Source organism: Lithobates pipiens, unplaced genomic scaffold, assembly GCF_037356315.1.
Source record: "Lithobates pipiens isolate NorthernLeopardFrog02 unplaced genomic scaffold, aLitPip1_a1.2 Scaffold_13, whole genome shotgun sequence".
NCBI classification, from domain to species: Eukaryota; Metazoa; Chordata; class Amphibia; order Anura; family Ranidae; genus Lithobates; species Lithobates pipiens.
The window spans coordinates 136,856,652-136,873,741 of record NW_027507718.1 but is presented as its reverse complement, the minus strand read 5'-3'; the positions used below and the strand labels follow the sequence as shown (position 1 = coordinate 136,873,741).

The 17,090-nt window shown below is 48.1% G+C and overlaps 1 protein-coding gene across 5 annotated transcripts in view; it reads left to right on the top strand.

Annotated features, from left to right (window-relative positions):
• Positions 1-17,090, top strand: part of POLRMT (RNA polymerase mitochondrial) — a 304,233-nt gene that overhangs the window by 226,147 nt on the left and 60,996 nt on the right. For all 5 annotated transcript variants that reach the window (XR_013272200.1, XM_077475625.1, XM_077475628.1 and 2 more), the window contains 4 exons: positions 4,556-4,678; positions 4,771-4,950; positions 5,575-5,661; positions 13,036-13,149. Coding sequence is in view for 4 of the 5 variants with exons in the window: in XM_077475625.1 (XP_077331751.1) it covers positions 4,556-4,678; positions 4,771-4,950; positions 5,575-5,661; positions 13,036-13,149 (504 nt within the window). In the remaining variant the exon portion in view is untranslated. The remainder of the gene's footprint in view (positions 1-4,555; positions 4,679-4,770; positions 4,951-5,574; positions 5,662-13,035; positions 13,150-17,090) is intronic.

The following is a 17,090-nucleotide window of genomic DNA, read 5'->3' as shown; positions in this document are numbered from 1 at the left end:
CTTCTAATTTTAATGAGTGGCCACGAGTCTTGTTAAATTCCCTTCCAAAAGTTTTATCCCTATTGTGGAGTCACCAGTATGGTATTTGTAAATTGAAATCATATCCCCTCTCAAGCATCTCTTTTCCAGAGAGAATCAGTTCAGTGCTCCCAACTTTTCCTCATAACTAATATCCTCCAGACCCTTTATTAGCTTTGTTGCCCTTCTTTGTACTCACTCCATTTCCAGTACATCCTTCCTGAGGACTGGTGCCCAGAACTAAACAGCATACACTAGGTGCAGCCGGACCAGAGTCTTGTAGAGCGAGAGAATTATCATTTTATCTCTGACATTAGTCCCCTTTTTAATGCATGCCAATATTCTGTTTGCTTTGTTAGCAGCAGCTTGGCATTGCATGTCATTGCTGAGCCTATCATCTAATAGGACCCCCATGTCCTTTTCCATCCTTGTATATGAGTTTGCTGCACTGAAAGTAAAGGGGCCGAATAATTTTGCACGCCCCACTTTTCATTTTTTTATTAAAAAAGTTTCAAAAATCCAATAGATTTTGTTCCACTTCACAATTGTGTCCCACATGTTGGTGATTCTTCACAAAAAATAAAATTTTTATATCTTTATGTTTGAAGCCTGAAATGTGGCAAAAGGTTGAAAAGTTCAAGGGGGCCGAATACTTTTGCAAGGCACTGTATGTTCGCTCTTTAGTGGCTTGTAATAAAAGTTTCACTAATATGGGAGGTTGGTAATGTTTTAAGACATAGATCTGCTATAGTAAATGAGTGTCCTTTATTGCTTCTGTGTATGCTTCCACATTACATTGGCAGGATTGGATGAAATGCAACTCCTGATGCTCCTAGTGCCACTTACTTGCAGGTGATCAGTAGCTGTCCAACTGTGCTCATGCTGTATTAGCCAGAAGTTGTGTCTTTTTGTTTTTTGCTAATTCTTTATTTCCAGAAACAAGGGTGGCATTTCATTGCATTTACATGGTAGATGAATGAAAGAGACAAAATATTATGTACACCGCAGGACCATAAGTCATGTAAAATAGTTCATATTATGCACATTAATGAATTGCATGTTCCTGCCTGGTAATAGAACTGCACTAAACAGATCATGTTTCTAGAAGACCTTTCTAAAACTCTGCTAAAGCAAATACCATCCCTGCACAATTTTCTTTTAGTTAAACCAATAGAAAATTAAAAATATACAACAAAAGGTTAAAAAGGGTAAGGTAAATGTTGTGGAAAAGGGAGTAACAGGAAGACAAGTAAGATTTTGAAATAAGTAAGAAATACAGATAATTAGGGCAAAGGGGCTAGTTGTGGAGTGCCAGATGGCCCTGGGGGTGGGGGGTACCTGTGGTACCTGTGATTTTGTAAATTAAGCGGTTTGTTTGTTTTTATTGTAATTATGTAGCACTTTGAGGTCTTTTGATGGAAAGTGCATTATAAATAAAATTTATTATTATTATTATTATTATAAGTAAGGTGTAAGGGAAGCTCAACCACTTGAATCTCACTGTATTCTTAGAAGCATGTAAATGATGAAACCCATTTTTTGTCAGTGTTTGGGCGGCTGTAAGGTTTTTCATAAATCAGATCTTATTAATTTTTTAAAGCTATAAGCTGAGACATCGGCTGAATTTCTGTGGGAATGCATATGCTAGCTGCATTTAGAAGGTGTATCTAGAAAGAGAAGAAAGAGGGAGAAGGTAAGCAGGTGGCTCATTGCTCTACATCTATCAGTTTTTGGGTATGGTTGCGCAACCCTCACCAAAGCTCATGGAGTTTATCATAGGACCAAAATATATGTAGCAGGGTTCCCTCAGTGTCTTCGCAGTAAGAATTTTTATATCCAAATTTGCTGGCAATAGATGAACAGAGAGAAAAATACAGCACATCTTTGTTTAGGTATAAGGGAGAGGATGTTATCCTTTTTCCATTTCACTAGAAATGGGAGTGAATATGGTATATTGAAAAGTTAATAGCAAGGGGTGCCAAATATCTCAATTAACAGTTGTCAGAGCACAATCGTTCAAAAGGAGTCAGCATGGCAGGTTTGTGCCTTCTAGTAAGTAGTGCCAACAGGAAGCGTAATACTTGAGCAGGTCTCCAATCATATATTGGTGGGCCTAGCATGGCTTTATGTTTTTTTTTATTCAAAAAAAAGTTTATTGAGCATAGAAATCGGAAAAAACAAGCGTGAATACGGTGCAACATACACCAAATAGAAGGAGAACACATCTGACACTATAAGGAGTGAGATAGCATACAAGGCATATATGTAGCCGGGGGGGGGGGGGGAAACCCCCCCGGGATCCAGCTGCCCCCCCAAGGTGTAACCAGAGAGGGGTGCGGAGACCGGAGCGGCGGAGCCGGGCAGGGCACACAATAATAAAGGATTAGTAACCAACCAGACTCAGCTCAGGGAAGCAGTCAAGGGCGGACTAGGTGACCCACCATATTAAAATTCTAGTCCTATGTCGTACATGTGGAGGAATTAGCCATCCATCTGTCCCATATTTTATTGAATTTAGTTGGGCAGCCCCTGTGCATATACAACACCCTCTTGTATGGAAGGGTGGCATTGACCGCCCCCCGCCACTGTTGAACAGTGGGTGGGGACGACCCAATCCACCCCTGAGAAATTTGCATCCTGGCAAGGAACAGTGACTCTTGTAGAAAAATAATGAGATATTTTTCCTCTTCAGGCAGAGGAAGGATGCCCAGTAGGCATTGGCGAGGGCACAAAGTCAGTGGGGACCCCATTTGGTCGTGCAGGAATTTCACCACCTGGGACCAATAGTCCTGGAGTCTAGGGCATGACCATAACAAGTGGTAGAACGTGCCCCGTGGGTCGCCGCATTTGGGGCAGGATGAGTTATAATTCTGCTTGAATTTGGACAGGCAGGCGGGGGTCAGGTAAGATCTGTGCAACATATACAAATGGGTAAGTCTGTCCGACAGTTTGGGGGACACTAGTTTGGAGGCAGCAAGTGCAGTCTCCCAATCCGTATCGTGCACGGCGTCCAAGTCCGCCTCCCACCTTAGCTTAAGCCGGTAGGCCTGGGCAGTGGTCGTCGGCGTGAGGAGCTGGTTAAAAAAAAGGAGATCAGCCCACTTGGGTTGTGGCCAACAATCACAGACAAAAGCGGCAGTCTTTCCCGTCTAGGGATGAGACCTGCAAACTGCGTGCGGAGAGCATGCCGTAATTGGAGGTATCTAAAGAGCATGCGGTTGGGGAGGTCAAACTCGACCTTGAGAGCCTGGAACGATCTGATCGCCCCACCATCAAGAACTTGGTAGAGGAACACTATGCCCGCGGTTGTCCATTGATCCTGATCTGGAACCGTATGCAGCTCGGGGAGCTGAGGATTATCCCACAAGGGTGTGTGTGTGTGAAGTGCGGGGGCCTTGATCACATCTGTGGCCTGTCGCCATACCCTGCGATGGTGGGAGAGCATGCTGTCTTTAGGTTATGCAGAGCCGGGGGGACCACAAAGGAGGAGTTGAAACGGATGGGTAAGGTGACTTTTGTGTGCGGGGCATACAAGTGACATGTAGCGATCTTTATCTACCTGATTGTAGTAGTAGAAGTGTGACAGCTGGGAGGCCGAATAGTAAAACGCAAGATTCGGGAGGGCAGTACCGCCTAAGTGGGTGGGGCATTTCAGCGTGCACCACGATAGCTTATGTCGGGAGGCACCCCATACAAAAGTATTGATAATACGTTCCTTGGACTTGAAAATCCTAGGGGGAATAGGGAGGGGAGCGTGCCAGAATAGGTAAAGCAATTTAGGGAGTGGAATCATCTTGACTAGGTTTATGCGCCCCATAACTCCGAGTGGGAGTCGGGAACACGTCTGGGTTTTAGTTTTGAGAAAAGAAAATAGGGGTTCGATATTCAGTGCGATGTAGTCAATCAATGCTCTGGAGCACTGGACCCCCAGATATTTAATCTGGCTCATCCTAGCATGGCTTTATGTTTTTAATTGGTTTAATATCATTGATGGACATAAAGTTCTTGAGGTGATATTTTAGTGGTCACCAATTCTAAAAAGCGTTTGTCTGCTAGACCTAGGGTAAAGGAAGGGTTTCCGATTACTGGTGTCATACAATGAAGACCACAGATGGATAGAGCATGGATTCAACACTTTTAGCTTCCAACTATCGAATGCAAGAAAGGTTGTGAATCACAGTGAAAAAAACACCAGAAAGCATTCATATAAACTGCTGACTATTATGGAGTGGTGCAGAAACTCACCATACAAACAATGGATTCCCCTAAAAACATAGTTATATCAATGTTTTCCCTTCTCTTGCTCTATTGACAACCTAAAATGTTGGATTGTCCCTTAGTGACAATGACCAAAAGGACAAACAGATTTCGGAACAAAAAATATGAATGTCTAACCTCAATACCCACTCTATCCAAAACTAAAGAAAAAAGAAATGGCCTTTAAATACACCTTATTTAGGATTGCAGACAGTTTAACACTCTCTTAGCAAGACAGGACAATGTGTTATTTATTTAAATATATTTGTTTTCTTGCCAGGATGGTTCATGTAATGGACTCCAGCATTATGCTGCTCTTGGAAGGGATGAAATTGGGGCAAAATCTGTAAACCTGATGCCATGCGATTTACCCCAAGATGTTTACAGTGAGGTCGCTCATCAGGTGAGACACCTACAATTGTAATCTTATTACAAAGGCTTTGTGTTAGCAATTCTAGACTGAGTATGCCTTGTTGTCCATTATATTGCCCCCAGGTGGAGGAATTCCGCAAAATGGATGCCGAGAAAGGGATTAAGGTCGCTCAGGTTCTAGAAGGTTTTATTGGCCGTAAAGTGGTAAAACAGACCGTTATGACCATAGTCTATGGTGTAACTAAATATGGCGGGCGTCTCCAGATTGAAAAAAGACTCCGTGAGATGGACTCTTTTCCTCAGGTGATTTAGTTGCATACATTCAAAAATGTACGATTTATTTTTCTTTGTAACATTAATGTGATTGTAAATGATCACTTTGTAAAGAAACCCATTCAGTTTTAAATAGAAATGAATGGCAAAACATTTGTGTATAGATATATATATATATATATATATATATAGATATATATATATATATATATATATAAAATATGTATATGATCTTCCCAGTGAAAGGCTATGCAGGGGGTGTGATCATTGGAAGGGAGCAGGATGAGCTACCAGCATAGCTAGAGAACTAACCATGTTGTGTTCTTCTGCTTAGTGTGGTCAGTTTTTAATAGGAAAGCCCTTAGAGGGACTGGCAGGCACACCAGGGATTTCACACACGGGAAGCAATACAAAGAGAACAGGATACATTTTTATACAAGTACATGGTACTTCAGAAATATGGAATGTCGGGTTTACATATTCTTCAATAGTCAAAGGATTTCCGTAGCTTTCTTTTCACTGTACTGAATTTTGGGAACAATGTATGGCAATTTGTTCTTAATGGATTTTTATGTGAGGAAACATTTTTGAAATGACTCCTTGAAGTTTTCATACTCTTGGTCTCTTGTGTGCGTTTCTTCTCTCTCTTCACAGGAATACGTCTGGAAAGCCTCTCATTATCTGGCCCAGCAAGTCTTCAGCAGTCTGAAAGAGATGTTTTCTGCCACAAGAGAGATTCAAGTAAATCTAGTTTATTTCATATGTTAATATTGTGCTTCCCCAATCTGCCTTTCTTCAGTGCTTAATTTGTTTCCTGATGTTTTTATATAGTTTAGAAGAAATTGCTAATTTGTTACACATTTTAAATGAGTAACCCCTTCTTTTCAATCCTTTAGAACTGAATTCCAGGTAGTCACACATGAATGCGGCTCTCTAGTCATTAAAGAGGAAGTAAACCCCTTCAAACCACTTTGACCTACAGGTAAGCCTAGATTAAGGCTTACCTGTAGGTCCAAGCAATATCTCCTAAACCTATATGGTTTAGGAGATATTTGCCCGAAAATGGGCACCGCTGTCTACGGCGCATGCGCCGTAGACAGCGGCGCGCAGGCACACTAAATGCGGCAAGTCCAAGAATGGATTTGCCTAATTTGTCGACTCCCGTGCGCATGCGCGGGAGTGACGTCATCGCGGCTTCGCCGAATGGCAGCGGCGGAGCTGCGAGACGCGACTCCCGTGCGCATGCGCGGGAGTGACGTCATCGCGGCTTCTCCGCTGTCATTGGTCGGAGCTGCGAGACGCCACCAGCAAGATGGATGCGGCGGACTACAGGGATCAGCGGCGACTTCGCTGGCTCCTGTGTCAGGTAAGTGACACATAATGAGCTACTATGCGATGCATAGTAGTCCATTATGCTTTACCTTTGCAGGGAAAAAAAGAGGAAGTAAACCCATCAGGGTTTACTTCCTCTTTAATACAACACTAAATGTATACTAATAATATACAGCAGTGTGAATTTGACTTACTTTTAGGTTCTTGCAATTGACTGCACAGTAGCGCTTAGACTGGGAGAGGGAGAAGCAAAACAAGGAGACAATAATGATATACGGTGCTTATATGCTGCTCCTCTTTTTCACTGTCCATATACAGACTGAGAGGAGACCTATAAGTGTTACCTAACTGCATATCTTGCCAGTCAGAGTAAATCTCAGAACTATATAGACAGAAACACTAATGCTTTGGCAGGTAAAAAGAGCTCATTTAAAATGGCAAAATAAATACATTTTTCGGCATAAATTTGCCATAAAATGTCACAACAATAGACAAATACAGTGTGCCTAAGCTTATAAGAAACAAAAAATTCCTATTGATTGTGTCTTTATTGAGCACACCCAAATAAACATTCACAGTGCTGAAGGAAAAAGCGAAGCCTGGTACACACTTTTTCACTTAGACTGACACAGCTCCTTTCTTAGACCATCGGGTTGTTACGCCACCTTCAGAAGAGGACTAAACAGAACGCGTTAAAATGTTATAATAAAACTAGAATTTTCTAGTTCCGCCCAAGGGGCGGTTCCTTAGGTAACAACCCCTCAGCCTGCTACTGCAGCCTCAGTTTTTTTTTCTGCCTAGTGAAGGAGAAGGACCTAGGAATCCTGCGGGCACATCGGTCCGTGGATTTTTCTGCAGAAGTTTTGCTTTTTGCGCAACATTAAATATCCTGTGATCTGCTATCAACAGCCGCCTGGGTGACAGGCTGAATACCCTTATCCTTGTAGTCTCCCCAGCCTGGCCAGTGAGTGTGTGCAGACCAGAGCTCCGCATTGAGTCGGCCAAGACATACCCCCAGCTCCAGGGGCGGCTGGTGGGCGCAATGCCCTGGGGCACACACATGACCGGCTACTGATGTCTGCGTCACAGTGTGCCGGGTTAGCATCCACCCCGTACTGATCGGAGAGTGGGTCTGTGATGGAATGTCTCCCAACTCTTCAAGACTGGTAAGTACAGCTCTCACTGCCTCTGTGGGGCTGAGCAGCTGGGCATTCCCTGGGAGGTTGATTCGGGGGTCCCTCACCTCCCTCTCTTCTCTCCTTGCCCCTATCTTCCCTCCCCCCTTCCCTGTGGGGGATGCTGCATGGGCTGCTGAGCGGTATGTGTGCCATAGACGGGGTCTCCCCGGGGGAGCTCTCACCTGGGGGGGACAGTGCTGGATAGCTGTGCCCTCAATGTGTGTAGGTCTCTCCCCTGAAGTGTCTTGAGGCTGTGTCTGCTGATCGCTGTAGCGCTGTTTTACCTCTATTTCTCTGCCTGTTTTTTCACTGTTCTTCGTTGTATACAGTGCTCGGTGGCCATTTTTGGTGTGACCAGGGAGCAGCATGCTCTGTCTCTATTTTCCTGTAGTCCGGCGGCCATTTTCCCTGTGATTATGTCCCTTATACTGGACGCTCGGAGGCCATTTTGTTGAAGCCTGGACACATTTTTCAGCTTCAGTGCTATTCAGTCTCTTATGCATCTGGGAGCTGACACAGGAAACAGGCACACCTAGCTGGATGGTGCAGAAATTGGTCAGCCAGCAGCAGTTGGGAGGGTGGGACCATCACTGTCCTAAGTCCCCAACAGGTGGCAGACAGGGTAGGGTCAGCATGGCTTCAGAAACTGGTGTTTCTTCCCCTGAAAAATCCAGGCAATTGCAACCAGTTCGACTGCAGACAGTGCAGTGCCTCTGGACACTTTGTTGGCAGTCCTTAATTTATTCGTTGCCAAGATGGAGGTGGTGCGTGGGCGTGAAGGTGGTAAAAAATGGCCCCTGCCCCCCTTCCTCAGGGGAGAGCTCTGACTCGTGCCCCGCTGAGACTGGCAGCCCCTGTTTTGTCATTTCAGACAACGCTGACCAGAACCGTTCAGACAGTGAGGATGATTCCCCATCCGGGTCCGTACGCGATAAAGAGCTTGTGGGAGCACTTATCACAGCTGTGTGTGATACCCTGAAGATTCAGGTGCCAGCAGATACTTCTGATGTAGTGGTCCCTTTTGGGTCCTGTAAGCCAGCCCGTACACCTAAGGTGTTTCCATATCTGACTTATTTCGATAAGTTCATATACAAGGAATGGGGTCGACCGCAACAGACTTTTTCGGTCCCCAAATACATAGCGGTACATTACCAATTTGAGGAGAGCCTTCTCAAAAAATGGTCAGCTCCTCCGGTCGTGGACCCCCCAGTATCCAGGTTAAAGTAACCACGACCCCGGTAGAGGGGACTCCTGCCTTTAAGGATCCCACGGACAGGAAGGCCGAGGCAGTGGCTCGTTCCTTGTTTATGGTTGTGGGGTCAGCAATGCGACCAGTCCTGGCATCTGCACTTGTGTCACAGACACTTACTGAGTGGGCAAAACTTTTGCACCGCAAATTGGGGAAGCAACAGGCTTCACCTGTCTGCGTGGACCTAGCAAACCAGTTAGTGTAAGGCCTTAAGTACATTTGTAACGCGGCCCTAGATACTCTACCTCTGTTATCCAGGGCTTCAGTGTAAGCACTGGTGCTGAGGCACCTGATTTGGCTAAAATGCTGGTCGGCTGACCAGGCATCTGAAAAAAGTCCTGGCGGATTTACCCTTCCTTGGTGATCGGCTCTTTGGAGCCTCATTGGATGACATTATTAATGCCACAGGTGGTACACTACTCCCACAGGCCAGGAAGGCTAAGGAGCCACACCTTAGGCAAGGGCCCTCATTTTCCGCTCACAAGCGGCTTTTTTGTCCGCCCGGACTTCGGCTAAACATCCCCAGCTTGACAGAATGACCTCTGAAGGACAAAAGTGTCCCTGGAACTGCAAGCTTATCAAGCCTGCGAGCAAAAGTGCTGCCGCATGAAGGGTTGCCCCCGCCCGCAACTCGGGTGGGGGGGTCGCCTTCTGGAGTTTGCAGCCCGGTGGGCCTCTCGGCTGTCCGACCAATAGGTCTGCGATCTGATTTCCTTCGGCTACAAGATAGAGTTCCTCTCTTGACCACAAAACAGATTCTTCCCCTCCAGCATACCCACTGGTTCTACTCCAATCCGTTTGTAGTCCCCAAAAAGGAAGGGGTACTTCCAATCTTGGACCTAAAAGCCCTCAATTGCTTTGTAAAAGTACAGAGGTTCAGAATGGAATCGGTATCAGAAATTTCTGCGATTTGCAGATGGGGAAGCCCACTACTAGTTTGTGGCTCTCTCCTTTGGTTTGGCATCAGCCCCCCGAGTCTTTACCGAGGTATTGGCTCCTGTTTTGGCGTTGCTGCGTCAACGTGGGATCGCGTTCGTAGGTTACCTAGACGATCTCCTCCTGAGAGCATCTTCCACCTTAGAGTTAGAGGAGGATGTGGCGATCACCATGCAGACCCTGCAGGAATTTGGGCGTCTGTTGAACCTAAAAAAGTCGGTGATTGTACCAACTAAGTGTTTGGAGTACCTAGGTTTACTGCTGGACTCCATGGAAGCGAAAGTGTTTCTCCCTTCAGACAAGCTGCAGACTCTCAGAGCCGCTGTAAAACTGCTGATGAACTGCAGGTGGTCATCTCTACGCTGCTGCATGCGAGTCCTGGGACTCATAGTGGCCTCCTTCGAGGCAGTACCATATGCCCAGTTTCACACCAGAGTCTTGCAGAAGGAGATTTTGACAAAATGGAACAAATCTCCGTTGTCCCTGGATCGGCAGATTCAGGTGAGCCAGTTGGTCAGGGACTCCCTGCTCTGGTGGCTGAGTTCCCCGGCACTTCGGTCTGGGAAGTCGTTCCTACCGCTACATTGGACAGCGATCACAACGGACACCAGCCTAACCGGCTGGGGTGGAGTAATGGGAGTTCAGTCAACCCAGGGCCTCTGGTCGGAGGAGGAATCCAAGTTGCCGATCAATGTGCTCGAGCTGCAAGCGATCAGACTATGCCTCTCCACATGGTCGATAAGACTTTGAGGGCATCTGATCAGGATCCAGTCAGACAACACCACGGTGGGGGCATATGTCAATCACCAAGGAAGAACAAGAAGCTCTGCCGCCGCATGGTAAGTCGCTCACATCCTTCAGTGGGCAAAGCGACATGTACCGGCCCTGTCGTCCATTTACATCCCGGGAGTAGAGAACTGGCAGGCGGACTACCTAAGTCGCCAGATGGTGGACACAGGAGAATGGGTGTTGCATCCGGAGGTGTTCAGGCTACTGTTCCTGCGATTGGGCACACCAGACGTGGCCTCCCATCTCAATCGGAAGGTGCCGAGACTCATATCTAGGACAAGATCCTTGGGCAGATGCGTTGGTGGCTCCGTGGGATCAGTAGCAGCTGATCTATGCCTTTCCTCTGCTGAAACGATTACCAAGCCTGCTCCGCAGAGTGGGGGCCAAGGGGATTCCAGGAATACTGATTCCCTCAGACTGGCCCCAGCGTCCCTGGTACACAGACCTAGTGCGCCTGGTGGCGGATACCCCATGGTGACTGCCGTTATGAGAGGACCTTCTGTCTCAAGGTCCGATTCTCCATCCTGCTTTACCATCGCTGGTTTTAACGACATGGCTATTGAGAGCCAGGTGTTGAGGAACTGAGGTCTTTCGGACCCCGTGATTCCAACTATGCTGAGGGCACGGAAATCATCTTCTCTGAAGATATATCATCGTACCTGGAAGGCCTACATCTCCATGTGTGAGGAGAAAGGGTGGCGTCCGCGCTCCTTTTCTATATCCAGGATCCCGCTGTTTCTACAGCAAGGAGTAGACCAGAAATTGGCGTTAAGCACCATTAAGGGACAAATTTCAGCTTTGGCTGTCTTTTTTCAGTGACCGCTGGTGTCTCACTCTCTGGTGAGCACCTTTGTTCAAGGGGTCTGACATGTAGTTCCTCCTGTGCGTCCACTGTTACCCCCGTAGGATCTGAACCTGGTGTTATCGGCGCTTCAGAAACCGCCATTTGAAAATATCAGAGAGATTCCTCTGTTGACTCTTTCTCAGAAAGTGGTCTTTATAATGGCCATTACTTCAGCCAGGAGGGTTTCGGGAACTGGCGGCCTTGTCTTACAAGTCGCCCTATCTGGTTTTCCACAAGAATAAGGTGGTGTTGCGTCCGCAACCTTCTTTTCTGCTGAAGAGGGTTTTGGCGTTCCACATCAATGAAGACATTGTGTTTCCATCTCTGTGTCCTAAACCGACACATCCTAAAGAGGTGGCCCTCCATTCCCTGTACGTGGTCTGGGCTCTGAGGGTGTATTTGTCTGCTATAGCTCCCTTTTGGAAGTCAGGCTCCTTGTTTGTTTCGGTGGCTGGTCTGAAAAAAGGCATGGCGGTCTCGTTGGCCACCATTTCCAGGTGGATCAGACAGTTTGTAGTACAGGCCTACGCCTTGAAGGGACAGGTGCCCCCCTTTCTGGTCACGGCCCACTCCACCAGGGCAATTTGGAACGTCTTGGGCCTCCCGACATCAAGTGTCTATCGCTCAAGTGTGTAAAGCGGCGACTTGGTCATCTGTTCACACCTTTACAAAATTCTACAAGGTAGATGTCGGTGCATCGGCTGATGCCTGTTTTGGCCGCAAAGTTTTGCAGGCGGCCGTGTAATTGCAATTGCACCTACATTTTTTCCCCTGTTTTTTGTTAAAAACACAGTACCTTTAAGTAAATGCACTGTTGCATTTGTTACCGCAAGTTCTGAGGCGGTTTGGAGGTAGTGACTCCCAGATTGAGGAGCACTGTTTTTTTGTGGGTAAAAAAGTTATTGGATATTCCCACACACGTTTTTGTGGGTAAAGTTTTTATACTAGTTCCAACATGCCATTGTGGGTGAAGTTTTTATGCTATTTTCCCACCCCTCATTTTGGCACTGCTTGGAGACGTCCCGATGGTCTAAGAAAAGAGCTGTGCCAGTCGGTGAACGTAAGAGAAAATATGATTTTTTGTACTCACCGTAAAATCCTTTGCTCTGTAGATCACCGACTGACACAGCACCCTCCCCTCCTATTTTTTTTTTTACGTTATACTGCTTGTTGACGTACTGAGGCTGCAGTAGCTGGCTGAGGGGTTGTTACCTAAGGGACCGCCCCTTGGGTGGAACTAGAAAGTTCTTGTTTTATTATAACATTTTAACATGTTCTGCCCAGTCCTCTCCTGAAGGTGGCGTAACAACCCGATGGTCTAAGAAAAGCGGCTGTGTCAGTTGGTAAACTACAGAGAAAAGGATTTTATGGTGAGTACAAAAAATCCTATTTTTTTCATTCAACCAAGGGGCTGAACAAAAAAAAAGAAAGACATCACTGTACTAACACAATCGATGTTAGTACAGTGACCCCCCGCCAGAGCACAATAGTCAGCGCTCACAGCCAATGGCACTTCCTACTAGCATTTCTTGTGTTCAGGTGCATGAGGTGTACTTGTTTAAAATGGCTAATAGGTTCACTTTAAATATTGTCTCCCATCCCCCCCTTTCAGCCCTTGTTTCAGGTTCAGATTTGTTAAAAATAAATCTTTTTAAATGGGGTTTTCACCATTCAGCACTTGTATTTTTTGGGACAATGCCTTCTTAATTGCAAAAACAGCTAAATACTTTTATCTCTAGTTCAGGCAGTTCTTTTGCATTACACTAAAATATTATTCTTCTGCTTAGAACTGGCTAACAGGAAGTGCCCAGAAAATCTCAAAATCTGGAGCCACTGTGCAGTGGGTGACGCCCTTGGGACTACCTGTAATTCAGCCATATCATCGGATGAAGAGTGTTGCGGTAAGAATAATTTGAATTTTATATTTATATACTTACACACACTAACTTAATCAAGCATTTACTTATTCCTAATGATGCAGAATCTATGTGATTTAGATGTCTTGAGCAACTATTTGTGGACTTTAATTTAACTGGACCTTGCTGTGTTTACTTTTTCACTTGTATTGCTTATATAGACAGTTATACATATCTTCTCTCTGCCAGGAAAAAGCAGCTGTAAAAACACTCTTTTAGTAGCTGTTTGCATTGGCGTTAATTCGCATTTAGCCATGTTAGCTTTTAGTAGTGTTTCTCTGCCTCTATTCAAAATCAGTGGTTTCCTATGAGAGCCTCCTTAACTGATCCGACTTTCAGCTCATTGATTTGAATAGAAGTCGCATCCAAGTTGGATCTTGATCCGACTTGTGCTCTGAGGATCTTGAAGGGAAACCCCATGCCAAGATGAACAAAAAATGGCATGGAGTCCCCCCTCAAGAGCCATACTAGGCCTTTTGAGTCTGGTATGGATCTTGAAAGGGAACCCCAGGATGAAATGCACAAAAAAAAAAAACGACGTAGGGTCCACCATCCCCAAAACCAAACCAGACCTTTTGGTCTGGATTTTGAGGAACCCCCACTTATAAAAAAGAAAAAAAAAAAGACATGGAGCCCCCCCCCAAAATCCATACCAGACCCTTATCCGAGCATGCAGCCCAGCAGGTCAGGAAAGAGGGGGAATGAGCGAGCGCCTCCCCGGAGCATACCAGGCCACACTCCCTTAAAGCGGAGTTCCACTCAAAAGTGGAACTTCCGCTTTAAGCACTCCTTGCCCCCTGACATGCCACAATTGGAGGTGGGGGGGGGGGGGGGGGCGGAGAGTGTGTATTTTAAAGTGAACTTATTCTTTAATATCCTAAGGTAAGCATGCAGTAGTTGTGGTGCATGGACCAGGGAGGGTTATAACAAGCTTATGGTAAGGGAAGGGCTCTACATTAGGTCCCAATTTGTAAGAAATTTAAAATGGACCTTCACACATTAGCTGCATTTTAGGCATTATTGCACTTTTCCTTTTTGGTAATCTAAAACATAAAAATGTTTTACTTGCCTAGCTTGGCAAGAGTGGCATAACCCGTACCTACTTATATTTCCATACATTGGCAGAAATAGGGCAAATCCAGTAGCATGTCATCGGGGATGTAGTCACATGTAATTATATAAAATATTTACAAAAATGTGAGGGGTGTACTGGGGCAGGGTGGAGAGGAGGAGAGGGAGGAAGGAGTGTAAGAGGAGGGAAGGAAGAGGAGGAAACAGGAGAGGGCGGAGGAGGATGAAGAGAGGGGGGAGGAGGAGAAGAGGGAGGAGGAGTGGGGAGAGGAGGAGAGGGATGAGGAGTGTGGGGGAGGAGGAGGGAAGAGGAGGAGAGGGAGGAGTAAGGGGTTTTAGGAGAGGAGGAGGGGAGAGCAGAGGGAGGAGGAGTGAGGGGTTTTAGGAGAGGAGGAGGGGAGAGCAGAGGGAGGAGGAGTGAGGGGTTTTAGGAGAGGAGGAGGGGAGAGAAGAGGAGAAGGAGGAAGAGAGGGGGCAGAGGGGAGGAGAAGTGGGGGAAGACAGGGGAGAGGGAGAGGAGAGAGGAAGGGAGGAGGAGGAGAGGGGGAGGATTGGGAGGGAGAGGGATGAGGAGTGTGGGGGAGGAGAGGTGCTAGGAGAGGAAGGGGAGAGGGGAGGAGGAGAAGAGGGGGGATTGGGAGGGAGGAGGAGAGGGATGAGAAGTGTGGGGGAGGAGAGGTGTTAGAAGAGGGAGGAGGAGTGAGGGGGAGGGGTATTAGGAGAGGAGGAGGGGAGAGAAGAGGAGGAGGAGGAAGAGAGGGGGAGAGGGGAGAGGAGGGGGGGGGGAGGAGGAGAGGGGAAGAGGAGAGGGATGAGGAGTGTGGGGGAGGAAGAGGGGGAGGAGAGGTGCTATGAGAGGAAGGGGAGAGGATTGGGAGGGAGGAGGAGAGGGGTGAGGAGTGTGGGGGAGAAGAGGTGTTAGGAGAGGGAGGAGGAGTGTGGGGGAGAAGAGGATGAGGGGGGAGGAGGAGAGGATGGGGAAGGAGCAGGAGAGGGATGAGGAGTGTGGGGGAGAGGTGATGGGAGGGAGGAGGAGTGAGAGGGAGGAGAGGAAGGAGGAGTGTGGGGGAGAAGGAGAGGAGGAGTAGGAGGGGGATGAGGAGTGTGGGGGAGGAGGAGTTGGGGAAAGGAGAGGTGTTATGAGAGGATGAGGGGTGTTAGGAGAGGATGGGGGGAGAAGGAGAGGATGGGGGGGGGGAAGGAGAGGATGGGGGGGGGGAGGAGAGGATGAGGGGGGGGAGGAGAGGATGAGGGGGGGAGGAGGAGAGGCATGAGGAGTGTGGGGGAGAGGTGAGGGAGGAGGAGTGAGAGAGAGAAGGAGGAGAGGAATGAGAAGTGTGGGGGAGGAGGAGAGAAGGGGTGTTAGGAGAGGAGGAGGAGAGGGGTGAGGAGTGTGGGGGAGAGGAAAGGGAGGAGGAATGGGAGGGAGGGAGGAGATGGATGAGGAGTGTGGGGTGGAGGAGTGAGAGGGAGGAAGGGTTGGTAATGGAGGAGGAGAGGGATGAGGAGTGTGGGTGAGGAGGAGAGGGGGCAGGAGAGGTGTTAGGAGGAGGGGGGAGGAGGAGGGGTGTTAGGAGAAGAGGAGGGGGAGAGGAGGAGGAAGAGAGGGATGAGGAGTGTGGGGGAGGAGGAGAGGGATGAGGAGTGTGGAAGAGGGAGAGAGGTGGGAGGAGGAGGGGTGTTAGTAGAGGAAGAGGGGGGAGGAGGAGAGGGATGAGGGGTGAGGGGGAGGAGGAGGGGGGATGTAAGGAGAGGAGGGGGTTAGGAGAGGAGGAGGGGGAGAGGGATGAGGAGTGTGAGGGAGGAGGAGAGGGGGGGAGGTGTGTGGAAAGGGGGGAAAGGATGAGGAGAGGAGGGGGAGAAGGGGTGTGAGGAGAGGAGGGGGAGAAGGGGTGTTAGTAGAGGAGGAACGAGAGGGATGAGGAATGTGAGGGAGGAGGAGAGGGGGGAGGAGAGGGGGAGAGGTGTGTGGAGAGGGGGGAAAGGATGAGGAGAGGAGGGGGAGAAGGGGTGTTAGGAGAGGAGGAGGAGAGGGATAAGGAGTGTGAGGGAGGAGGAGAGGGGGGGAGGTGTGTGGAGAGGGGGGGAAGGATGAGGAGAGGAGGAGGAGGAGAGGGATGAGGAGTGTGAGGGAGGAGGAGAGGGGGAGGTGTGTGGAGAGGGAGGAAAGGATGAGGAGAGGAGGGGGAGAAGGGGTGTTAGGAGAGGAGGAGAGGGGTGAGGAGTGTGAGGGTGGAGGAGAGGGGGGAAAGGATGAGGAGAGGAGGGGGAGAAGGGGTGTTAGGAGAGGAGGAGGAGGAGGAGAGGGGTGAGGAGTGTGAGGAGGAGGAGAGGGGGGAGGTGTGGGGAGAGGGGGGAAAGGATGAGAAGAGGAGGGGGAGAAGGGGTGTTAGGAGAGGAGGGGAGAGGGGTGAGGAGTGTGAGGGAGGAGGAGAGGGGGAGGTGTGTGGAGAGGAGGGGGAGAAGGGGGGTGAGGAGTGTGGGGGAGATGGGAGGGAGTCTTACATTCAGGCCATGTGCTGGGACAATCATGACATCACACATGTGAGGAGTCTGAGGACAGATCCATACATACACACTATACAGTAATACAGTGTAGTTGAAGTTCACTTACTGGGGTTCTGCTCTGCAGACTGCACCCGATCACTCTGTCCAGTACAAACCTCGCCTCCATGCCTCCAGATATCACCACTCACCAGGCACTGACTACTCTGATCGGCTGTAGAATGTCTGCATGTGAGTGACACCTTCCGCTGTACAGGAGAGGTGATAGAACACCGGGAGGGAGAGCTGGCCTCTGCAAGTGACACAGGGGTCAGGGGTCACATGATTAGACGGATACAAAATCTCAGTCA